Genomic DNA, 26,758 nt, shown 5'->3' with positions numbered 1-26,758 from the left:
AAATGTAAACAAATTTGTCTGGTAACAAATAGCTGTTTCAAATTTACACTCATAAAAAAAATTATAAGTTCTATTTAAGTAATGTTTTGGGTCAGAGTTCAACATTGTGAGCAAGATTTGTTATTTGTAGCAACATCACAAACCCATTTTTTATATACAAACTTGCATCTTGCTGCACATAACAGATAGGAAATCTTCCCCTGCCTGCTTATAACATATGGTTTTTATTTTTTTGATGAATGTTATTGGTTGAATAGTTTGCAAAATAAGGAGTTATTTTTCCATTATATTTTAAACTAAACAGCTCACTTGGATGAATATAGGATCACACTGAAAGAATTGAAAAGTTGGTCAGAGGCACTAAGATAAACCTAGAAAAATTATCTGAAAATAGTTGATCATTGTAGATAAAGTGGCTAAGCCACTGGAATGTACCAACCTGAGAGGCTTTGCATTGAGCTTAATTACCTTTCCAGCAAATCAGTGGTCCTTTTGAGAAAACACCTTGAGAGTTTTTGACCAGGTAATATTTTAAGTGCTTCTGCTTCTTCGGCTGTGTTGTCAGCTTTAAGTTGATGTGATTGGAAAACTCCGTGAAGTACCGAAATCCTTTCTCCCCACAGCCTATGCAGTTCCCCGAGAAACCTGCGTCATAGCAACAGAAGCAAGAGCAGATGGTGAGAATCCTGACTCATCTGGATATGACTAAACTTCAAAAAGAAAAATGTTGTTTGCTTTCAACCTTTTAGTGGAAAGGATTTTTCCCCTATTAAATCTGTTAAGCCCCCAATTCCAGGTAAACATAGGGGGAAGTGTTAATCCCCAAAAATGGGTGGGAGGTTAAAAATTTTAAAATCTGAATCCCAACATCAACCCACCCACTTCCAGTTTTAGCAGAGGTGGGACAGGGGGGCGGCCAGCCAGCCCACTCCCAGGAGACGGGTTGGCACTTTAAATATTATAATGCTAGTCCGTGCCTCATTTGAAAGCACTATTTTAAATTTAACTCTGGCTGGTTGGGTTCACAGGCCTCGGAAAAGCACTAGCTGAAATAAGGCGAGGACTGCTGGATCCAGGAGGTAAGTGCTTTTCCACATACCTGCTAGATCCCATGTTCTTGCCTTTGGACTCCACCCCAGCCCCCCCACTTCCGATCTCCCCACCCCCCCGACCACCCCCCCCCACCAGACCACCGATCTCCAATAACCCCTCTGGCCATCCACCCCACCCCCTTCCCAGACCGCCCTTCCAACCTCCCGCTCCCAACCTCGCTGACAATCTGTAGCACCCGATATCCCCTCCAACGATCCAACCCCCTCCCTCCAACAATCCAGCCCCTGACCCCCCCCAAAGATCCAGCCCCCGACCCCCCCCCAAAGATCCAAACCCCGACTCCCCCCTCCAACAAACCAGCCCCCGACCCCCCCCAAAGATTCAACCCCCGACCCCCCCCAAAGATCCAACCCCCGACCCCCCTCCAACAATCCAGCCCCCGACCCCCTTCCAAAGATCCAACCCCCGACCCCCTCCCAAAGATCCAACCCCCGACCCCCCTCCAACAATCCAGCCCCCGACCCCCCCCCAAAGATCCAACCCCCGACCCCCCCCCAAAGATCCAACCCCCGACCCCCCTCCAACAATCCAGCCCCCGACCCCCTCCCAAAGATCCAGCCCCCGACCCCCCATCCAATAAACCAGCCACCAACCCCCCCCAAAGATCCAACCCCCGACCCCCCTCCAACAATCCAGCCCCCGACCCCACACAAAGATCCAACCCCCGACCCCTCTGCCAAAGATCCAACCCCCGACCCCCCTCCAACAATCCAGCCCCTGACCCCCCCAAAGATCCAGCCCCCAACCCCCCCAAAGATCCAAACCCCGACCCCCCCTCCAACAAACCAGCCCCCGACCCCCCCCAAAGATCCAACCCCCGACCCCCCCCAAAGATCCAACCCCCGACCCCCCTCCAACAATCCAGCCCCCGATCCCCCCAAAGATCCAACCCCCGACCCCCCCCCAACAAACCAGCCCCCGACCCCCCCCAAAGATCCAACCCCCAACCCCCCTCCAACAATCCAGCCCCCGACCCCCCCAAAGATCCAACCCCCGACCCCCCCAAAAGATCCAACCCCCGACCCCCCACCAACAATCCAGCCCCCAACCCCTCCCAAAGATCCAGCCCCCAACCCCCCACAACAAACCAGCCCCCGACCTACCCAAAGATCCAACCCCCGACCCCCCCCCCAAAGATCCAACCCTCGACCCCCCTCCAACAATCCAGCCCCTGACCCCCCCCAAAGATCCAGCCCCCGACCCCCCCTCCAACAAACCAGCCCCCGAGCCCCCCAAAGATCCAACCCCCGACCCCCCCTCCAACAATCCAGCCCCTGACCCCCCCCAAAGATCCAACCCCCGACCCCCCCTCCAACAAACCAGCTCCCGACCCCTCCCCAAAGATCCAGCCCCCGACCCCCCCAAAGATCCAACCCCTGACCCCCCCTCCAACAATCCAGCCCCCAACCCCCCCCAAAGATCCAGCCCCCGACCCCCCCTCCAACAATACAGCCCCCGACCCCCCCCAAAGATCCAGCCCCCGACCCCCCCTCCAACAATCCAGCCCCTGACCTCTCCTCCAACGATCCAGCCCTGACCTCCTTTCCAACGATCTAACCTACGACCCACCGACAATCCAGTGCCTGACCTCCACTCCAACAATCCAGCCCCGACCTCCCCTCCAATGATCCAGCCCTCGACCTCGCTGATGATCTCCGGCCTTCTGACTCAACTGCCCCGTCCCCCCCACCCCGATCCCTCCTTCTCTCCTCTCTGTGGCCTGGTGCCGCAGGCCTAACTGCCCAACAGCAGCCAGCCTCCCCATCTAGCTGGCCGCAGGCAGAAAACAAGAGAATCAGTGCCTGATTAGCATTTTAGCAAATTCAGCAAGACCTGAGGGAACCCGTTTCCCGGGTTTCCCAACCGCTTTCCAGACCTCCCATTCCCTATGTGCCTCCAAATTAAATTCTGGCCAGGTACAGCTGAGGTTTTGTCCATTTTGTAAAATTTATTATTTCAAAAATTGTATCTCCCTCAATAGCTTAGTTGGGTAACTGCACAGCATCACGTCGAACTGATCAGTACCAAATAAGGATGCAGATTAGGGAGTTTCAGTTGAGCGTTATGCTGGCTCCCCAGTGTAACTCCAGTCTGCCTGGGTGGAAAAACTGGGTGGGGTGCTGATCAGTGCAGGCCCTCTTATTTCCAGGATTTTCCACATGAAATGACATGGGATGTAGAATATGGCCCTCTTTATATGGGCAGATGTATCGAAACGAGAGATGCCCAAAACTTGCTGTCAAAATAATGGTGAGGCAAATAGCGGGCCATTATTTATGCGCAAATGCCACAGCAACTTCAAGTGAGAGCAGATGTGCAGTTAAACGTGGAAATCGAAAAGTTGCTGTCCGAGATGTGGCGCTCCGCCATTAGCTTCCTGAAAACGGCATTTCGCTGACTGCCCCCATTCAAATGTACTGAGCAGTGTGAAGTTCCTGTACTTACACTGTAGATATAAACTAAACTTACCACAGAAAGTTAAGTCAAGTCACTTTAGTCTAAGTACCCTTTTAACAACATGATAAGTGTTAATGACTGCCAATCAACCTCTCTGGTACTGAAAATTAACTATTACAAGTGTGGAGTCTTATTCCTTCAAATTTTAATTTTTGTAGATTTAAAAATAATTTCACAATCCTTCAATCGGATTGGTTAAGGAGATACAGTCGCTTACCTTGTTAACTCACATCCCAGATGCCCTGTAGAGGGCATCATGCCGGTTCTGTCTTGCACTTCCAGCAACATCCAGCACGAAATATCATGGAGATTAAACAATCTAACTAATGGCAAGTGTCGTTCGTTGACCGGGTACAAGTTCTGGTCCGTACAAATGGCAGGAACAAGTTATACAAAATATATCCTGTCATCTGCACCACAGCAACATTGGGCGGCACCATTGATTCCTGGTGTGTAGGGTTGTTATGGAGTTTGAGGATTGATTTAAAATATAAAGGGCTACAGTGCCTGAGTCAAGGTGCAAGTTTTGAAACGCTCTGATTATTTGCGCGAACACCTTTGCACCATCTGCGCATGCGTGCGGTATACTGGAGCCGCGCATGCGCAGTAACCAACAGTGCCACAGTTGTGGCCCACACCATGGGCCATACTTTCCTCGGCCCCATGCAAAGAAGGTCAGAGGATCCGTTGGGTATCAGGGCGGGGGGCAAGGGTGGTAGAGAGAGGATCAAAGGGGGAGAGGGAGGGTCGGAGCTGGGAGAGAGAGATCGGAGGGAGGGAGTGAGAGATCGGGAGGGGAGAGAGAGAGGCGATCGGAGGGGGGAGAGAGAGAGGTGATCAGAGGGAGGAGAGAGATGAGATCGGAGGGAGAGGAGATCTGAGGGAGAGATCGGGGTAGAGGGAAGAGAGGAGATCTGGAGGGGGGGAAGAGAGGAAATCAAAGGGGGGAGAGAGAGGAGATCTAAGGGGGAGAGGAGATGGATGAGATTGGAGGATGAGAGAGATCGGGGGGGGAGGGGGAGAGGAAATCAAAGAGGGGGGAGAGAGAGGAGATCGAAGGGGGGAGAGAAAATGGGAGAGAGAGGATCAAAAGGAGAGTGAGGATCGAAGGGAGGGAAAGAGACAGGATTGGAGGAGGAGAGGAGAGGAGCTCAGAGATGGGAGAAGAGGTCAGGAACTCGGACGGGAGGGATAACGAGCACGTGAGCACAGTGGGGATGGGAGAAGAACGTGATCCAGGTCTAAAGGGGGGGAGGGTGAAAGCGAAAGTAAGATCCAGATATGAATATGGATCACGTTCTTCCAACTCCACCCCCATCCCCTTTACACCCACACCATGTTCTCCCTCTCCTCCCCCAGACCTGGTTGATTTTTCAGAAAGCTCGGTGCATGTGTGGCAAGCGACATCATTGCACTGAATGAAATCCGGAAGTCAGGACACTGTCACTAATCACTTCATAACCAATAAACCTGTTAACACTTCGTGAAGCACACACAATGCCCCATCTATAGTGGGGGGCGGGGGGGAGAAAGGTCAGGAACTTGGGCAGGGTGAGGAGGAGGTCAGGAACTCAGGGGCTGGGGAAAACCAGGAACTTGGGCAGCGGGAGGTCAGGAACTTGGGTGGGGGGGGGAAAGAAGATCAGGAACTTGTTAGGGAGGGAAAAGGTCAGAAACTCAGGGAATGTGGGAAAGGTTAGGAACTTGTTTGGGGGGAGGAGGGGGAGAAGGTCCTAGCTCTGAGCTCTGTCTGGAACCTGCCAGTCAGAATAAATGCCTCGAATTACACATTATAAAGTATTTGATTACTACGGCAGGCAGGATCTAATTACCCATTACAGATATACTGCTGGGTGTGTCTTGTCCTGCAAGGGGACCAATCAGAAATCTGGTGTTGTAAATAGACGTGACCTTTTTTTAAAAAAAAATCTCCCAGCCCTGCAAGCCGCTGCCCACTCTGTAATGCAGCAGTACTCTAGGAGCCGAAATTATCCCTTCCAATAAGGCCTCTGGCCGCCTGACAGTGGTGGCCATACGACGGCACAGAATGGCCGCTGAGTCTCCGTGGAGGGGTGGCCATTTTGATAATTGCCCTTCCTTTGTTTTGGAGCGATGTCCAGGACCACTCCCCTGTTTTCCCATGCAGACGCCGACCCCTTACCGACTAGCGGAGACCCCCTTGTGAAATTGCCCCTTTCCCAGAATTGCCCCGTGGGAGTGGCTTCGCTGTCGGTCGGTGCCCCGAGGTACACTCTCTGTGGCATGGCAGCATGGCCACCCTTAAATGGGAGAGCACACTGATGCGGCTTCCATGTTATTTTTTTTTGTCGGTCGATTGCCAGGTCGGGCCGACAATTATGGCTGTGGGTTCGGCCGGGCTGCCAAAAGGCAGCCTGACACCCCCTTCTTGGGTGCCAGGCCACTGGCCCGGCCGAAATCCTCCCTGGTGGCCCAGTGTTTGCTACTAAAGTGGCTGCAGAGTTCGCAGTGGCCCTCCCCTTTAAAGGAAGGGGAGAGACATTGTGACGCGGCAGCGCGATGACATCATCAGCATGGCGCTGATGACTGACAGCATCGGCTACTCCGCCCCCCCCCACTTCTGCCCCCATGCTGATGCCACTTGCGCCCCACTTGAAAAAAATCCCTAAAGTGCTGAATTTCGACGGTTAGGTCGCCCCATGCAGTTAGGGCCGCCAGAACACATTGAAAACAGTAGGTGCGATTTGTTTTGGGCAATTTCGGCCCCCAGGTCACTCCCTAACCATCCCCCCACTGGTCCTCAAGGTGAGCTTCCTAACAAAGGCAGGAGTCTTTCTTACAATCTGTCAAAAACATGAAAATTAGTTTGTGTTTCAGTTGAATTTTAGTATAGTTACGACAGTAACTACACTTCAAAGGTACGTTATTGGCTTTAAAGTGCTTTGGGGTGTCCTGAGGTCATAAAGGCGCTATCTAAATGCAAGTCTTTCTTTTGTAACAAAGAAAGTTATCATTTATAAATTACCATTTTCAACAAAAACCTCAAAGTAAGGAGTCTAAACTGGGTTTTGCTAAATTAAAGGGACATCATCTTGATGAAAAAAATGTCTAGCACTAATTTTTCAATTGTTTGATATGCACAATGCTATGACTTCAATCTAGCTGAACAGCATCATCACTCCAGTAGCATCAGATTCCAAGATGAAAATATTGTCCCGTTCTCCCTCTTTTCCCACCCACTCAAAAATATGCTTTGGAAAAACTTTATACCCCATAAACACTCAAGTTAATTTAAATATGCTAAAATCTAACACTTTTATAGATCTATATGTTTCATAAATTTCCAAGTCTATTTTCAAGAAAAACTCCAGGGGGTGGAAATTCAGTTGGAGGCTAATGAGGGCGATAATGGCGGTGGGACAGGAAATTTTTCACCGGAAAATCGTTTGCGTCTGCAGCCACAAACTTCAGCAGCTGGGCCCTGAGTGTGGGGCGGAGCGCTAAGGGAGGCATTCCACACCTCTTTTAGTGCATTAGGCCGGCTGAGCAACTGAAAATCTGTTGCTAAAGAGCCGGCCTCGGGGTGCCCTAAGAGAGGCTTCACTGGGGAGAAAAGCTCCAATAAAAACACAAAAAACATTCCCAATACCTTGCTCACCCCACATCAAGTTAAATTGCAAAAATTAAAAAAAAAACAATCACACTTACCTCATTTCGTCATTCCTTCCTTCACCAACGCTGGAACAGCTCGGACTGCCCATTTTCCCAGGTGGTCCACTAGGACGCGCTACAGGGCACTACAGGGTCAGCACGAAACAAAAATCATCACGCTGTCGAAACCGGGACAACTGGACAACGGCTCGACGTTCCCGGACAGTACTAGTCAGCGCCGTCGGCACCAGTGCACTGAATGTGCCGAGCAGTGAGAATGCTCGTGTCTCCGACCCCTTTAGCGCCCCTGTTCTGATCCTTTCCAGGGGCACTAAGCGAGCAAATTTCTACCCCCATGACTTCTAAAAGAAATGGATATAGTGGGCTAACAGCTAACTTCAATTCAACTATTTTTACTTATTTTCTCCCCATCTGCCAAAGTTATAAAACATTTCCAGCTAATCAGTTTTCAGGCCTCTGCTAATGACACTCTGTAATAGGGTACCAGGATTCACAAGGGCAGCCCAGGTTGATTAACTCTCAGAGCTTCATTCTCTCCCAAAGGGGAAGTGTGCAATCTTCACACAACAAACAAAACCTCAAATTCACCACACAAGAACTCAAATATATGGAGCAGTATACTGGAGTACCAGCAAGATGTACTACCACACTGACAAAACAAAATCTAATTTCATTATGTTCGCTGCACATATTCAGTAACTATACATAAGAATACAATCAAGTGCATTGTGTGTTAGGACCAATAGACATTAAATATGTTTCCAATCTTTGTGAGTGAGGGGTCACCAGCATCCAAGTAGTTCCATTACTAGTTACCAACATGAAGACATTCAAATAGGTTGGTGGCAGCCTGAGAGAGGACATATCTCTCATTAACATTCACAGAGAGCGATCAGTTTTGAAGGAAATGCCAAGAGTGAAATATTATCAGTAAGTTTATCATCAGAAGCCCAGAACTCCTACAGACAAGCCCTTTTTGAATGTGAGGGGTTGGACAAGCCTCCCCATCGGAATTTAAAGGGCCATTTTAAACAGGACAGAATCCCAGTGCAATCGGGTTCTGCCCTAAATTTTAAAACCACTGAACATTGCTTGATTGTGGCATCATCCCTTTTGTGGATGTTTACACAAATACAAATGCAGAATGTTCAGAAAGGAAAAAAAAACTTATAGTTTTACTGATAAATGTGCTGTCACACAACCACTAACTTACTGTCAGAAATAAGACACTCCTCACCTAAAAGTGCATTCTTTCCATTGTCATCTGGGAGGAATCGTTTATCTACTGCACAGATCAGAATGTGCTCAGGGAGATTTGGAGACTTGGCTCCTACCAGCACAAAGCCTGGTGGAATGTCAATTTGTTCTGTGGAGAGTGATACCAGACGCAGGTCTTTGCCAGCCTGGCAGAAACCTAAATCAAAGCAAAAACATTATTTTACTTTTCTGCAAAAAGATGTGATAACTTGAACAATGTTTCAAAATAGCAGCAGTAAAATAAATGTTGTTACTTTACAACAGTTATAGAATGTTACAGTTATTGTATATGTTTATTTAAATAAGACTCTTTTAAAGGGCTAGAATTTCCAATAGCTTACCGCCCAGTTTCTGGGCATTATTGGTCATTGTGGACGATAACCAGGTGAGCGAGAAATTCCCTATCTGAGTTACGCCGGCGGTTTCGAGGTACCGCTGGGGAGCAGACCGCCGGCATGCACCGTCCTCAGATTGCCCTGGCGCGATATTTGGCTCAGCAGTGACCCGTAGCTAAGTATTAAAAAAACGCTCACGAGGATTGGCGGAGCTGGGTGGTAGGTGAGTAGCTCCTTAAGAAAAAGGTTAATAATTGTTTTTTTACTCATTATTTTAAAATTTAGGTGAAAAGGGTCTGGAGAATGTTTTAATGATTTTTTATATTCTGTCTTTTGCAAAAATATTTTTAGTGTTTTTCTGCTCCTAAGCCTCGGGGTAAATTTTTTGTGATTTTTTTTTTATTTATCGCCCATTTTCTTTAGGAACCGCCCAATCGACCCTAAATTCCACTTTTTCGCCGAGAATCGGGGTGCAACACCCATTTTTTTCACTGGGCGGATTTTTTTATTTTTTGGGGGGAAGTTTTCGCCGGCAATAATCTTGGGAATCTTAGCGGTCTTTTGGACGGCAATCGGACGCTGGCAGGTTGTTAGGAAACTCTAGCCCTTTGAGACACAATTACCTTTGCAAAAATATTGGGGTATACATTTATCTTGGCCGGTAACGCAAAGCGGGCAATAGTGAATCAGCAGCCCATTTTACACACAACTTGATTTTCTTTTCCATTGGCTTCAACTCAACCCAACCCAAGATAAATTCATACTCCATTTTATTTCCTTTTCTATTATTAAAGTTTTGAGAATGCATGCAGTAAAGTTCATTTTTGGAATTAACTTTTATTGATTCACTAACATTGTACTTTACCACTGTAAAACCATGCCATCCTACTGAGTTCCAGGGCTCAGGTACTTTTCTAACACACTTTTAATGCCCATTAATAATAGCTGTCTCCAGCAATTTAGTAATTTCTACATAATGCAGTTGCATTGCATTGTCCCTCCTTCTGTTTCCTTTTATTGAAAGAATAAATACCTTACAGAACCAAATGTTGTGAATAATAAGTCTTCATTCAAAAGTAACACAAGTCAGAATCCCAGCCTCTGCTGAGATTCGCACACAAGCTGCAATCCACTAAACATTGTGTTCAGTTACATCAGGGGCAGCAGAAAATGTTTTCTTTTCTCAAACATATAAATTGGATGGATGCTCAATTCAGAAAAAAAGAGAAGCACAAGTTATGACAGACAATTTCACAACCCCAAGCCTTTTGAAAATTAATACAGAGTTCATTGTCCTCACTCCCCCGAGACACATGTACCATAAGAACATAGGAGCAGAAGTGGGGCATTTGGCCCCTTGAGCCTGCTCCACCATTCAATAAGATCATGGCTGATCTGATCATGGACTCAGCTCCACTTCCCTGCCCGCTCCCCATAACCCTTTACTCCCTTATCGCTCAAAAATCTGTCTATCTCCACCTTAAATATATTCAATGACCCAGCCTCCACAGCTCTCTGGGACAGAGAATTCCATGGATTTACAACCCTCAGAGAAGAAATTTGTTCTCATCTCAGTTTTAAATGGGTGATCCCTTATTCTAAGACTATGTCCCCTAGTTTTAGTTTCCTCTATGAGTGGAAATATCCTATCTGCATCCACCTTGTCGAGCCCCCTCTTTATCTCATAAGTTTCAATAAGAACACTTCTCATTCTTCTGAACTCCAAAATGTATAGGCCCAACCTACTCAACCTATCCTCATAAGTCAACCCCCTCATCTCCGGAATCAACCCAGTGAACCTTCTCTGAACAGCCTCCAATGCAAGGATAACCTTCCTTAAATACGGAGACTAAAGCTGTACGCAGTCCTCCAGGTGTGGCCTCACCAATACCCTGTACAGTTGTAGCAGGACGTTTCTGCTTTTATACTCTATCCCCCTTGCAATAAAGGCCAACAATCCACTTGCCTTCCTGATTACATGCTGTACCTGAATACTAACTGTTTGTGTTCCATGCACAAAGACCCCCAGGTCTCTCTGTACTGCAGCATTTTGTAATTTCCCTCCATTTAAATTATAATTTGCTTTTCTATTATTTCTGCCAAAGTGGATAAACTCACATTTTCCCACATTATACTCCATCTGCCAAATGTTTGCCCACTCACTTAGTCTGTGTATATATATCCCTTTGCAGATTTTGTGTGTCCTCCTCACAATTTGCTTTCCCACCCATCTTTGTATCATCAGCAAACTTGGCCACATTACACTCGGTCCCTTCATCCAAGTAATTAATATAGATTGTAAATAGTTGAGTCCTTGTGGCACCCCACGAGTCACTGTTTGTCAACCGGAAAATGACCCATTTATCCCGACTCTCTGTTTTCTGTTAGTTAGCCAATCCTCTATCCATGCTAATATATTACCCCCATGAGCTTTTATCTTGTGCAGTAACCTCTTATGTGGCACTATATCGAATGCCTTCTGGAAATCCAAATACACCACATCCACTGGTTACCCCTTATCCACTCTGCTCATTACATCCTCAAAGAACTCCAGCAAATTTGTCAAACATGATTTCCCTTTCATAAAACCATGCTGACTCTGCTTGATTGAATCATGCTTTTCCAAATGTCCCGCTACTGCTTCCTTAATAATGGACTCCAGCATTTTCCCAATGACAGATGTTAGGCTAACTGGTCTATAGTTTCCTGCTTTTTGTCTGCCTCCTTTTCTTAAATAGGGGCATTACATTTGTAGTTTTCCAATCTGCTGGGACCGTCCCAGAATCCAGGGAATTTTGGTAGATTACAACCAATGCATCCACTATCTCTGCAGCCACTTTTCTTAAGACCCTAGAATGTAAGCCATCAGATCCAGGGGACTTGTCCACCTTTAGTCCCATTATTTTACCAATTACAGTTGAATGAGAGCAAGTAGACAACCTGTTCCCAGTCTCAATCTATCTTCAGCGAGCTACTTGGAGGAGAGTACAAGCTGTGATTTTACCCTCTCTTTCCAATAACCATGAGTGGAATATCATAGTGTAGAGAACTTCAATTCGATGGCTCAGTGAGATGGAATATTAGAGCACTGCACCACTTTGTCATACAGCTAGGACGCTTTTTTTAAAATGCTTTCACGGGATGTGGGCATCGTTGGAAAGGCAATAAAACTATGTGGCTGCCTAAAATACACAGCACAAAATATTCACTCATTCAGTGTATATTTACTTTCTCCTTAGAGAGAAGAAGCTGCTTTAAACAGAAGGCAGAAAGCACAGATTAGTGTAGGGATTCAGCAAGCCAAACCTCTCACTCCCTTCAAAGACATTATCATGAAGCTCATTAGGTAGAAAACTGTACAGAAAGTGGGTGACGTGCGGAGGAAGACACTTCAGGTTTGTATAATTATTATGGCATGTATGTCAGCGGGTGTAAAGCAGTGACTATGTTACACTGCAAAATGTGCCATGTACTGTCAGCACAGCAACAAGAGCATTCCAAATGATGCACTCTGTATCATGAACTCTTTCTTCTTCGTCTTCAAGAGATGCTACAATTCCAGGAGCAGCAAGATGAGCCATCTCAACAAGAGCACTCAGTAGTACGAAGCACACACCAAACCAGAAACACACTCTACAGACATTTACTGATTTAGAAGTTCATTAGAATAGAATCATAGAATGGTTACAGCACAAAAGGCGGCAATTCAGCCCGTCGAGCCTGTGCCGTCTCTCTGCAAGAGCACCTCAGCTAGTCCCATTGCCCCGCCCTTTCCCCGTAACCCTGCAATTTTTTTTCTTTCAGGTACTTATCCAACTCTATTTTGGAAGCAGTGATTGAGTCTGCCTCCACCACGCTTTCAGGTAGTGAATTCCAGATCTTAACAACTCGCTGTGTAAAAAAGTTTTTTCTTATGTCACCTTTGGTTCTTTTGCCATTATGAGGCAATTTTCACAGGTATGAATGGAGCCAAGGTGGTGGCTAAAAAAAGTGCTGCCGATTGTTGAGAGGCTGCATATTATGACACACACCCTGCTGAGTTAATTCATGGAGCCAGCTATGCAATCAAGGACATTTCAAGAACACAAATAAGAGTACAATGCAAACAGCCGGTACAAAGCTAAGGGATGTTGTGCCACAAGTTTCTCTGCTCTATGGACTGCAATTAAGCAGAATGCAGCATCAGTGGTATCTGCAGAGGAAATCTCGGGCACACTGGCGCTAAGCACAGTTGCAGCACCTCTTCTGAGTGGTCCCACTATTGCTGTGGAGATGCTGCGGTCCAGACTCCATGAAGTAATAACAGTGGGCTTCAACGCACTTGGAGACCGATTCCAAACAATGTTTCCTCTCATTTTTTTTCCGGCACGCGATCCCTTTAAATTTGCCGCAAGGCTGCGCATGCATGGTATTTTTTTCAGCGGCAGCAGCTGGTGAGCGGCTTGCATGGAACCTCCCAATTCATGCGTGGCCATGCACCCGCGCACCTTAGGGGGAACACTGATTCCAAAGAATCATAAGTGAGTGATTCAGAGAACTCATGACAGTGCAATGCTCTGTGCTCAAACAATGTAGCCACTCAAACGCCAGTGGAGCCACTTGGCTGGAAGCACAGCAGCAGGCAGATAGCTCTGATACCACCATCCGCAGTATTTTGCTGTTGTTGCAGATAGCTTTGATGTTGCCCCCAATCTTTCCTTGCAGACGCCTCTGGACAAATGAGACAAGATGCCCGAAAAAGAAAGTAATGGAAAAGAACAAACTATTCCCGACACACAAGTAGGATCATCCGGGTCTGCCACAGGTTTCTGCTAGCTCCTTGTTATCTTCTTCATTCTGTAACATGACTTACTGCTGTTCATCTTACACAATGTTACACAGGTGCTTGAATATTAATGTCACATGAGTGCAATCGATGACACCCTATACCCTGGGAATACCACAACTTTTGAACAATCCTCTCAACCTCTCCTGTTGCTGCTGCACATTCCGGTTTAAAAAAAATCTCCATTTTTACATGTAAATGAAATACTGCAATTAGCCACATATTGGCCCCAAGTTTCGACATGATTTGCTCCTGATTTTTAGGAGCAACTGGTGTAGAACGGAGTATCTTAGAAATCGGAATTCTCGCCATTTAGTTTGCTCCAGTTCTAGTCAGTTAGAACAGTTTCACTTTGGAACAGAATTTTTTTTTCAAAAGGGGCGTGTCAGGCCACTTACGCCTGTTTTCAAAGTTTCGTCAGTGAAAACTTACTCCAAACTAACTTAGAATGGAGTAACTGAAGATTTTTGTACGCTCGAAAAAACCTTGTCTACACTTTAGAAAATCAGGCGTAGGTTACAAATCAGGCGTAGGGAATGGGGGGGGGGGGGTTTAAAGGGAAGTTTACAAACACTTCAGTTTTACAAATAAAGAGCCATCATCAATAATAAATGATAAAAACATCAATAAATCAACCAATAAATCAATCAAAAAAAATTAATAAGAAATAATTTTTTTTTTAAATCAATAAATAAAACATTTTCTACTTACCGACTGCAGCACCGGGAGCCCTCTAACAGCGTGCTGGGATGCCCCCCCCACTCCCCCCAGTGTGTCTCTGTCAGTGTCTCTATCTCTCTGTCTGTGTGTGTCTCTCATTCTCTGTCTGTCAGTGTCTTTGTTTCTGACAGCGAGGGGAGGGGGAGGAGGGGGGTAGAGGGAGAGAGGGGGGAGCAGAGGGAGAGATGGGGGAGAAGGGGGAGGGGGGAGGAGGAGAAGGGGGGGAGAAAGGAGATGGGGGGGGGGGCGAAAGGAGAAGGGGGAGGGAGGCTGAACGGGCCGGGCCCGGCCGGGTCCAAGACTTCGGGCAGGGCCCAAGACTTCGGGCAGGGCCCGTCCCCAGCACCAGATTTACAGGTAGGTGGCGTTGGGTCGGGTCGGGGGGAGCGCGGGTCGGGGGGGTGGTGGGACGGAGGTCGGTTCGGGTCGGGGGTAGGGAGGGAGAGGGAGGTCAGGTCGGGTCCAGTCGGGGGGTGGGGGGGGGGAGAAGTGGGAGTCGGGTCGGTGTCAGTGTCGGGTCCGGTCCGGAGGCGGGGAGCGGGGGGAAGCGGGAGTCGGGTCGGGGTCAGATCCGGTCCAGGGACGGGGCGGGGGGGGGGGGGGGGAGAGCGGGAGTCGGGTCGGTGTCGGGTCCGGTCCGGAGGCGGGAAGCGGGAGTCGAGTCGGGTCGGGAGGAAGCAGGAGCTGGCCGTGGGAGGAGCCTTATTCACGCAGCCCCAGTGACGCCATTCGGCCAGGGCTAGGGGCTGCGTGCTTCGGCCCCTCCCACACAGTTTTGGGCGCCTGGAGCTACTGCACATGCGCGCCCACTGTAGCGTGCATGTGCAGAGGTCCCGGCACTGTTTTCAGCGCAGGGACCTGGCTCCGCCCCCTACAGCTCCTGCTGCGCTGCGCCGAGCTGCAAACGACTTGCAGGGAGCTGGAGAATTTTAGGTGCACTTTGTGGCGCGAAAAACGGGCGTCCAGGTCGGGACTGCGCCGTTCTAGGCGCGTCTCGAAAATTGGGCCCGTACATTCTAGCTTTTGGTTCTTCAATTAAATCCTGCACTACTTCATAGATGTTTGAGTCTAGAGAATGTTCTTGATATCACAGCAAGAACATCTACTTTGTTATAATGTTTCTGCTCAAGTTTTAAAATAGGTTAGATGCATTTCCATGATATACAGGATAAATCTGGAGAGGTTAATCTACTTTTTATCATAACCACACCATCAGACATAATCCAGCTAGATCTGAATGCAAGGAATTCCTATAGTATCTGACATAAATTTGGTCAGATTGTCTATTGAGACCACTATGTAAGCCAATGAGTTGGAGGCAGGGTGACACTTACAGCAGGACTCACAACAAACAGTCTATTTTATATAGCAAACAAAGTATACTTACTCAGCAAACAGAAAAGCAAACAACGTTTATTTAAAGAGCGCACTATAGCAAACAGTCTACAGAATCTAGTTAAAGAGAGTCTCTACGAACAACAGCAAACAGAACGTCTCCCGGTAAAAGCAGGATGATTTATCCAGCAAAATGCAGTGAATGGAGGATAGCTACATACAAATTATGCACTTAAAATCAATCACAGCCGCTTACTGCAGGCGTGATTGGCAGGGGAATTACCCAATCATCTCCATTCTGGCCGGGAATCATGGTGTCACTATATGCAGGCAAGTTTGGTGAAGGGTCAGAACCATGCTTTTCTCAGCCAAAGCAAGAATTAATATGAGACTTTCCTTGTTAGTCTCTCAAAATATCTTGGGAATCAAGTAAACTACAAGAAACTGGAGGTCAACTTCAGATATTCTCCATTTCTCAAAGATCATGGAGACAACTCTGTTTTGAAGGGTCTACTTGTTATACGATATTGCTGACGAAATATGGCAAGCTCTCAGATACTGTTTTTCTTACCTAAGGTATCCATGCATATTCTGGAATGCATAACCAAAAGGTGTTTCCTGGCACACTTACTAGAATGTTATCTATCGTCGTCTCCCTGGAAATGTGTCTATACAGTTGAAGTAGCATGTGATCTGTTTCTATGGAATTTTGAACCAAATGCTAGGAAGTATGTGACAGAAAACCAGCGATGATTCTCGCTAATCAGGCCTTTGAGTGGCACATAGCCTCCACCTGCCACCTCCTCATAGTGGCACAACTAAAATTAGGAATTTAGCAGTGTGGGCCATCATGGACCATCACCCATGCACCACCACATTGTGGCACCATCCATTAGCGCAAAGAATATATGAGTCCATTCACACTGTCTCAAGGATTACATGTTTGAGCGATTACTGCACCAGCAAGTGGAACATTAGAGGTCTCATGAACTACTTCATGATTGGCATTCTGGAAAAAGCATCCCTTATCAGTATCAACACTCATACATAATCCTTGAGCTGAGACCCTGCTGCTAGGTGTAAATCTAGGTCACTGATAGTTACTGCATATCAGAAGACAAAACTTATACACACCATCTGTAGTGCAGGATCCCTCTGGAGCATGTTTCTGCATGTATGCAAGAGGTGGGCTGTTTGACTCAGACATTTCCTCTTCCTCCTCCTCCTCTTCATTATCCAATCCGTTGCCAACTTGTATAGCTGGGAATCCAGAAGAGCTACTCTGTGTGTAACGATGGACTTCAATTTCTTTATCAAGTTCCTCTATCTTTGGTTTGACATCTGTTTCGAGAACAAATTTCAGGTGTTATTTCAAACCAGCTAACATCTGTATTGCTTACATGACAGAAGGCTAGGGACATAATTGATGAGGATACAAACATACAAGCCCCAATATTTACAGGGAGGCGGGGGTTGTGACAGCTGGGAAACTTGGGAATGCAAGTAATGTGGTGGTCCTGCTGAATTTCACGGCAGGACCTGGTTTTAATTTTTTTTCTCTGTTTCCCAGCTGGCAGCTAGCCGGATTGAGAGGCTGGCTGGCTGTCGAGCAGGAAGGCCTGAACTGGAAGGCCACAGCCATGGAGCAGAGAAGTGGGAGAGTTTGCTCGGGGTGGGAGGTGGGTATGGAGGGGGAGAGATTGCGAGGGGAGGGAAATCGCACGTCAGCCTGGAGATCGGGAGGCTACAGATCGTGGGTCGTGAGGGGTGAAAATTGCTGCAGGTTAGCTTGTTGGGCTGGAGGAAATACGCGTGCTCCTCCTAGCCCCCAAGCAATGCTGGTCAAGCACTTACCTGCTGGATCCAGCCCTTCTCGCCTCGCTTCCCGGCCCACGGTCGTTAAATGTAAAAGTCTTTTAAAATCGGAGACAAGCAGCCTCATTAACATATTTAAATTGCTGATCCGCCTCTCGAGAGTAGGTTATTCGCTCATCCCCCCAATCCACCTCCATTAAAACCAGAAGTGCACCGTTCGTGGCAGGTTGGGGTGGGGTTTCAGATTATTCAGAATTTAACCCTTCCCCTCCCCCGCCCCTCCAGGGGCTTAAAATTGTTTCTAACAATGTTATATGACAGCTTGAAATATACACATGGTTTTCATAACCCTTGTAAACTTCAGCGCAACTAAACTTGGTAACTCGATTGCTCATTACAAAGTTAAGAGTGATTTCACGCATTTACAACTTGACATTCACACCAAAGTAACAAGATTGAAATACCTCCAAACAGTTGAAATTATTAAATATGCTAACAATATGTTTCAATATTTGCCAATTAGTGCAAACTCTTTCTTTTAACCAACAGCAGCCCACCTCCCCTTTAACTTTCACCCCGCTAGCAGCCTGCTGCCCGGTAAGCGTCCACTGAAGCTGTCATCGTCAAGGGGCAATACCCAATTTAGGGTCCAGGGTGCTGCGCACAGTGATGACGTCAGCACCTCCAGTGCGGCAGAGTGGGGTGCTACGTGTTACCGCCACTGTTAAACGCCTGCTGAATTTAGCGGAAGTCATTAGCGGTGCCGCGGCCGGTCGCAAAGTCATTTGCACCCAGTTAGCATCCCCTAGTTATTGTTGGAGGTGGCAGTTTAGGGGAATTGAGAAGCAGGCTGCTAGCAGAGAAAAGCAACCAGCAGTTATCTTTGCTATCTAAGATAATCCTTCAGTTGTGAGTGGCTTGGCTGAGGAAAATGATGCCCTGCAACACTCCAGTGCGCCAGTGCAGCCTTCGGCCGCCTGAGGAATAGAGTGTTCGAAGACCAGGCCCTCAAACCTACCACCAAGCTCATGGTCTACAGGGCTGTAATAATACCCGCCCTCCTGTATAAATCTGATGCATGGACGATGTACAGAAGACACATCAAGTCGCTGGAGATATATCACCAATGATGTCTCCGCAAGATCCTGCAAATCCCCTGGGAGGACAGACGCACCAACATCAGTGTCCTCGCCCAGGCTAACATCCCCAGCATTGAAGCACTAACCACACTCGATCAGCTTCGCTGGGAAGGCCACTTAGTTCACATGCCAGACACGAGACTCCCTAAGCAATTGCTCTATGTGGAGCTTCTTCATGGCAACAAGCCAAAGGTGGGCAGCAGAAACGTTACAAGGACACCCTCAAAGCCTCCCTGGTGAAGTGCGACATCACCACTGACGCCTAGGAGACCCTGGCCGAAGACCACCCTAGGTGGAGAAAGTGCATCCGGGAGGGCGTTGAGCTCTTCGAATCTCAACGGTGCAAGCGTGAAGAGGTCAGGCGCAGGCAGCGGAAAGAGCGTGTGGTAAATCAGTTCCATCGCCCCCCTTCCCCCGACGAATGTCTGTCCCCACCTGTGACAGGGTCTGTGGCTCTCGTGTTGGACTGTTCAACCATCAAATAACTCACTTTAGTATTGGAAGCAAGTCTTCCTCGATTCCGAGGGACTGCCTATGATGTGGTCCAGCCAGATCTGGTGATAGATGGCTAAACCGGTTGCACACCAGATATGCTAAAGCCCACACCCTTTGGACGAGGGAGTGGCAGTGGGAGCCATTCCAGGAGCGTCAGGAGTTTCAAGTTTTTAATACGGGCAAGGCATCAACGTTGGAGAAGAGGAAATGATTGATCAGATTGAGCACTGCAGAAGTATTACGGCAAATTGAGGGCCAAAGACTGGGTAGTTTGCAGCTTGAAAATGCAATTGGAGGTGATTTGAGGAGAAAGATGCAGAAGGAGGTCGGGTTGGAAGGGACTAAGGGGTTGTAGATGGTGATGGATATAAGGAAGTGATATAAGAGCATGCCAAACATTAGTGAAACAGTCAATGTATTGGGAGACTTGTCTGCAAATCAGTATTTGCTGACAAAAGTTAGTACGGACCAGGCTATGCCCAACACGCTTTACGAATTCTGTTGGAAATGGAATTGATTCTGGCTCATGCATACTGTAGGTGGAAATTCTCACAAGAATAGGAATTCCCACCTGCAGTATGGGGTATCCACTTTTGGTTTCATTGGCAACAGCGCTCAGGTTAGAGGGAAGAGAGTAAGGCGGGAGGAATGGATAGCAACAACAACTTATATTTATATCGCACCTTTACGGAGGAAAACGTCCCAAGGTGCATCACAGTAAAGAGAAATTAGGGCAGATGACCAAAAGCTAGGCCAAAGAGGTAGGTTAAAAGAGGAAAGGGAGGTAGAGAGGCGGAGAAGTTTAGGGAGGAATTCCAGACTTAGGGAAGAGGCAGCTGAAGGCACGGCCACCAATGGTTGAGCAATTAGAATCAGCGATGCTCAAGAGGCCAGAATTAGAGGAACGCAGGTATCGTGGCGGGAGTGGGGGGGGCAGGGTTGTGGAGCTTGAGGAGATTAAAGATAGGGAGGAATGAGGCCATGGAGAGAACTGAAAACATAATGAGAATTTTAAAATGTGGTCCAGCCAGATCTGGTGATAGACGGGTAATCCAGTTGCGCACCCTTTGGATGAGGGAGTGACGATGGGAGCCATTCCAGAAAAACAACCAGAATAGCAGTAAAAGAGAGAAGGAAGAGAAGAAATGAATAGCAATGAAGGGGAAATGGACAGCGATGAAATAGAGAGGGAAGGGGAAATGGGGTGGAGCAGGAACGAAACAGAAGCTCGGTGCAATGCTTTTGGGGGAGGGAAAGGAGATGCTGGGGGCAGAATTTTGGGGTGGGGAAGGAAGAAAGTGCCAACATTAACAGTAACATTTGCTCCAGACAAATGCTAGCCAATGACCATCTCCAACAAGAGAAAGTCTAACCATCTCCCCTTAAGATGCAATGGCATTACCACCGTCGAATCCTCCACCATCAACATCCTGGGGGTCACCATTGACTAGAAACCTAACTGAACCTGCCACATAAATACTGTGACTAAAAGAACAGGGTATTCTGCAGTGAGTGACTCACCTCCTGACTCCACATAGCCTTTCCGCCATCTACAAAGCACAAGTCCCTTTAAATTTGTGCAGCGGCCGATTACGCACCATATCTCTTCCAGCAGAACAGCTGGTGAGCAACATGCACGGGACCTTAGGGGGAATAGGAGTGTGACGGAATACTCCCTGAATGAGTGCAACTCCAACAACATTTAAGAAGCTCGACACCATCTAGGACAAAGCAGCACACTTGATTGGCACCTCATCCACCACCTTAAACATTCAATCCCTCCACCATTAGCGCACCATGGCTGCAGTGTGTACCATCTACAAGACGCACTGCACCAATCGCCAAGGCTTCTTCAACAGCACCTCCCAAACCCGCAACCTCTACCACCTAGAAGGACAAGGGCAGCAGGGCACATGGGAACATCATCACCTTCAAGTTTCCCTCCAAGTCACATACCATCCTGATTTGGAAATACATCACCGTTCCTGGGTCAAAATCCTGGAAGTCCCTCCCAAACAGCACTGTGGGAGTACCTTCACCACACGGACTTCAACAGTTCAAGAAGGCAGTTCACCACGACCTTCTCAAGGGCAATTAGGGATGGGCAATAAGTGCTGGCCTTACCAGTGATGCCCACATCCTGTGAATTATTTTTTTTTAAAGCAGACACACAGAGAAGCTGTCAGCACCTGTTAAAGGGACACACACATCTTTCAGGTAAGTTTACATTTTAGCTTTTGGACTGGGTTCTTTTGATTTTACTGAAGTAGTGGCTTGCTGCAATAGATGTTGAAAGTTTTTTAAGTGTGTAGGAATTGCTGCTGGATACTTGCAAAGCCTCGGATGGTTAAGGAAGGCCTCTGAGAAGACAGAAAAAGCTGCAAATGCTCGGTAGGTCAGGCAATATCAGTGGAGAGAGAAACAGAGTTCACGTCTCAGGTCAAGGTGCTGCCTGACCTGCTGACGATTTCCAGCATTTTATGCTGTCATTTCAGATTTATAGCATCCGCTCGCAGAGGAAAGAGGAAGACGTAGACAAGGAAAAAGCTGAAGAGGAGGAAACAGAAGTGGGGGGAGCAGAAGAGGAAGAAACAGAAGAAGAGGAAGCAGAAGGAAGGATGTATCCCAGACAGCCCCTTTCTGGCCAGGATATTTGGGATGGAATCTACCACCTGCGGTACCAGTGACCACAACCCAATTCCCCTTTCAACGTATTTCCCACACCTTACCTTCCCTCTGTTACTGACCATCAAAGCGTCCTCTTGGCCACGATGCTGAAATAAAAGCCACCACAAAGCACATTTTCCAATCCAACTTTATAACACCTATCCATCCAATATGACATCAAGAAAGCAACTCATCACCCTTATGCATTCTCTTAGTGAGTATCTTGTATGTGCATTTGCATATACTGATGTCATGCAGTGCTACCCCAGTGGCTGCAGCATGGCTGGTGGAAGGCTGCTGACTTTCAAAGTCGACGCTGCAAATGGCTTTGCTGGTCGACCTTGAGGAGCTGGTGACTGGGTGTGTCAAATCGAGTGATGGTGTTTCTTCTTCTTCTTCACTCTCCTTTCCCTCTTCTTGGCCAACCACTGGCAATGCAGGCTGCATTTCTTGGGTATGTGAAATGAAGAAGGCATAAGGGTAGAGTTGTGATGAGGGGAGGGCGGGAAAGCAAAAGGCGCATGCAAGGAGGAGGATAATGTTTGAGGATACCAACATCTTGTATCCTTTCTGCGCTGCCGCTAGCCAAGGGCTCAGCCATGTCCCTGCCGAGTTGCCAAAGAAGTTTTCAGGTTGGCAGGCTGTAACTAGTGGGATGCCGTAAGCATCAGAGCTTGGGTCTCAACTATTTACACAAGAACATTGGAATTAGCAGCCGGAATAGGCCATACAGCCCCCCCAAGGCCACTCCGCCATTTGTTTGAGCTCAACTCTACTTTCCCGTCCAATCCCCATATCCCTTGATTCCCCTAGATTTAGTGATACCAAAAACAGAGCTGGAAGAGTCCCTTGCTATTTCTCACTGCCATTTTTTTTAATGCTCTTAATTATTTTGCTAGAAATAAAAAACATAGAGCTAATATAGTCTGCCAACTGTGTTTATAATGCTGCATGTAGTGACCAGAGGAAATAGTTTCCCTTCATCTTCAACCGTTTCATGAAAACAAGCCTATAATTGAATATAAGACTGAAGCTTTATGCTTTAAATTACTGTGTCTTCACTATGCAGCAATATCGTTTTGAAAGAATATCTTAACATTTCTAGTAAATTTATACACATTTGACTTGATATTTCTGGCCTACCTAAAATATGGCAAAGCAGTAATTCTGTCTACCCATGGAACTCCAGCGGGTAGGGAAATAATTTTATATCTAGGATGGACTTAAAAAGAGGGATTCCCATTCCGGATCGGTAATTCGCAATTGGAAGAGAGGGAAATACAATTTAGCTGCAATAGGCAGAAATTATTGTCCTTGGCTGAGGAACCCATGAATCCAGGTCTCCGGGATCCAGTCTTCAAAAGGAGTATGATTCAGGAATGTAGGAGGCCGAAATTGCCTCTTTGAGAAAGGCCCGTTACCACGCCGGGCGATAACATCATCACCGGGTGTGCCGACCCCTTTGCGCCCCGCGGGGAAAATTACCCCAACGGGATGCATGGTTGGCGTGGGGCGATGACACCGACAGCTTCGAGGGGCAAGAAGCTGTGGTGGCTGGGGAGTCCCGGCTGCCCTTAAAGGGGAGGTAGTAGCACCGCCATTACCATCTTTTCTGTGTCAGTCGGCCCGACAATAGCTTGGGTGCCGTCCCGCTGGCCCGGCCAACACACTCCCTGGTGCAGCTGCAGAGTTTGCAGCAACCAAATACACTTGTTTTGCTCTAAGACCCCAATTCCGCACGATTTGGCCCCCCATCCCGCCGAGCGATAAAATTGATTGAAATTCAAATTATGCGCCCCAAACCCAGCACGGGGCAATTTCGGACCTTAGATCTCTTTTAGAGATAACATTTTTTCCATCTGATCTCCTGGCCTGTTTTGATCACCTTAAGGGGGTTGGAGTGGAATTATCCAGAGTGTAATTTCCATTATTGACCCTGGGATTTGTCTCTGTTTTTTTTTGCCTCTACCAGGAGATTACATAGCTGTGAGGGTGGGATAGAGTAGGGAGGGAGCGAGGAAGTGTTTAGTCATGATGCTCCGGCCATCATAATTGCAAGGCAGGCTTCATGGACCAGCAGGTTTTTTTCTGCCCGTCAATTTCATATGCCAGGGTTAAGGACATCTCCTCTGGGCTGGAGAGGAACTTGGAGTGGGAGGGAAAAGATCCAGTTGTCGTGGTCCACATAGGTACCGACGACACAGTAGGACAAAAAAAGAGGTTCTGCTGAGGGAGTATGAGCAGCTAGGGGCTAAATTAAAAAGCAGAACCACAAAGGTAATAATCTCTGGATTACTACCTGAGGCACGAGCAAATTTGTATAGGGTAAGTAGGATCACAGAAATGAACACGTGGCTCAAAGATTGGTGTGGGAGGAATGGGTTTCGATTCATGGGGCACTGGCACCAGTACTGGGATAGGAAGGAGCTGTTCCGTTGGGACGGACTTCATTTGAATCAGGCTGGGGCCAGTGTCCTGGCGAATCGAATAACTAGGGCTGTAGATAGGGCTTTAAACTAAATAGTGGGGAAGGAGGGATCCAGTGAGCGGAAATTTAAAAAATCAAAAGGAAAGAAGGCAAAAGTGCAGGGAGGCAATAAGGGTAATGATAACCCAAGTGTGACAAGAAGGGACAGAGCGTATACACATAAGACAAAATTAAAAGGTCTATATCTGAGTGCACGCAGCATTCGTAACAAGATAGATGAGTTGACGGCACAAATAGAAATAAATGGGTATGATCTGATTGCCATTACAGAGATGTGGTTGCAGGGTGACCAAGGCTGGGAACTGAATATTCAGGGGTATTTGCCATTTCGTAAGGATAGGCAGAAAGGAAAAGGAGATGGAGTAGCTCTGTTAATAAGGGACGAGATCAGCACAGTAGTGAGAAATGATATTGGTTCAGAAGATCAAGATGTAGAATCAGTTTGGGTGAAGATAAGAAATAATAAGGGAAAGAAGTCACTAGCGGGAGTGGTCTACAGACCCCCAAACAGTAGCCACACTGTAGGACAGAGTATATATCAAGAAATAATGGAGGCTTGTAAGAAAGGTACGGCAATAATCATGGGCGATTTTAATCTTCATATTGATTGGACAAAGCAAATTGGCAAAGATAGCTATGAGGAAGAGTTCATAGAGTGTATGCAGGATGGTTTCTATGAACAATATGTTGTAGAACCAACCAGGGATCAGACTATTTTAAATCTGGTAATGTGTAACGAGTCTGGATTAATTAATAATCTCATAATGAACGAACCTCTTAGGAAGAGTGATCATAGCATGGTAGAATTTCAAATTCAGTTTGAGGATGAGAAAGCTCGGTCTCTAAGTAGTGTCGTGAACTTAAATAAAGGCAATTACAAAGGTATGAAGGAAGAGTTGGTTTAAGTGGACTGGCAAATATATTAACGGGTAAGACTGTAGAAAAGCAATGGCAAACATTTAAGGAGATATTTCATAACTCTCAACAAAGATATATTCCAGTGAGAGACAAAGGGCTCAATTATTCCCAGTTATTTGTGCCGTTTTTTTTCTCCGCGCCGCTTTTTTTGGCATAAATTTTAAAATCCAAGTTTCCCCAAATATTGTGTGCCAATGTAACTCAGTTAGTTACGATTGTTTTTAGGTTAGTTTTGTTTTTTTACCTCATTGGGGGCGTAATCTGCCACCCGCACAAATTTTGGCCATTTAAGCAAGTTTGGCCAACTCCGATTTACTCCAATTTTTCTTAGGATGGCTTATTTGACCTCTGTGGAAAAACCTTCTGGGCAGTTAAGAAAATTGGCACAGGTAAGGAAATCAGCGCAGCAGATGCACTTCCAAGACCCGGACAGCAGCAGCAAAGAGGGGAGAGAAAGAGGGAGGGAGGGAGGCCATTCGGCCAGAGTTTAGGAGCGGGGTGTCGGCACCAGCAGGGGAGGGAAGCCTTTGGACCAGAGTTAGGAGCGGGTATCAGGAGGGAGGAGGCCTTTGGGCCTGGGATAGTAGCAGGTACCAGGAGGGGGAGGCCCTTCGGCCTGGGATAGTAGGGGGTACCGGCACTGGCACCGGGAAACCCTTTGGCCTGGGATAGTGGTGGGTACTGAGAGGGAGAGGGCCTTTCGGCCTGGAATAGTAGCAGGTACTGGCACCGGGAGACCCTTCAGGCTGGGATAGTAGCGGGTACCGGCACCAGGGGGCCCTTAGGCCAGGGATAGTAGCGGGTACTGGCACCAGGAGGCCCTTAGGCCAGGGATAGTAGCGGGTACCGGCACCGGGAAGGGGAGAGGGAAATAAGACTTTTGTCATAAACACTTTAATAATTTAATGTGGTAAGTTGCTGCAATGTGTAATGTGCTTGTGCAGGTTGCTGTGATCTGGCTGTTGTATGTTTAACTTTCCAGCCTCAGCCCGCAGTGTGTCCCTGGTTACCATGGCAACCAGATCTTTTTGACGCAGATCTTAGGCTCCACCTCCAAAGCTAAAGGACAGGCTAGGTGGTGCCAAAATGAACAATTCAAACGGGGAAATTGGGATGAAATTTTTTTGGCATAGTTGGGCCCCATAAAAACAGGCGTAACTCTTCAAGTATGCCAAAAAATAGCTTTGGGGAAAATTGAGCACAAAGACTCGAAGAGAAGGATGAACCATCCCTGACTAACGAAGGAAGTAAAGGATGGTATCAAATTGAAAACAAATGCATACAATGTTGCGAGTGAAAGGCCAGAGGATTGGGAAATTTTTAGTAACAAGCAAAGGACGATTAAAAAAATGATAAAGACTGAGAAGACAGAATCTGAGAGTAAACTAGCAAGAAATATAAAAACAGACAGAAAGAACTTCTACAGGTATATAAAAAGGAAGCGAGTAGCTGAAGTAAATGTCGGTCCCTGAGAGGATGAGGCTAGGGAATTAATAATGGGTAAGACGGAAATGGCGGAGACTTTGAGCAACTATTTTGTATC

General features: G+C 47.1%; 1 protein-coding gene across 3 annotated transcripts in view; it reads right to left on the bottom strand.

The window, feature by feature from the left end:
• Positions 1 to 26,758, bottom strand: part of greb1l (GREB1 like retinoic acid receptor coactivator) — a 398,395-nt gene that overhangs the window by 144,438 nt on the left and 227,199 nt on the right. For all 3 annotated transcript variants that reach the window (XM_070892951.1, XM_070892964.1, XM_070892957.1), the window contains exons 5-7: positions 16,828 to 17,034; positions 8,459 to 8,635; positions 469 to 645 (exon numbers count right to left, since the gene is read on the bottom strand). In XM_070892951.1, coding sequence (XP_070749052.1) covers positions 469 to 645; positions 8,459 to 8,635; positions 16,828 to 17,034 — 561 coding nt within the window. The remainder of the gene's footprint in view (positions 1 to 468; positions 646 to 8,458; positions 8,636 to 16,827; positions 17,035 to 26,758) is intronic.

This window comes from Pristiophorus japonicus, chromosome 1 (genome assembly GCF_044704955.1).
Source record: "Pristiophorus japonicus isolate sPriJap1 chromosome 1, sPriJap1.hap1, whole genome shotgun sequence".
NCBI classification, from domain to species: Eukaryota; Metazoa; Chordata; class Chondrichthyes; family Pristiophoridae; genus Pristiophorus; species Pristiophorus japonicus.
This window is presented reverse-complemented; position numbering and strand designations above follow the sequence as displayed.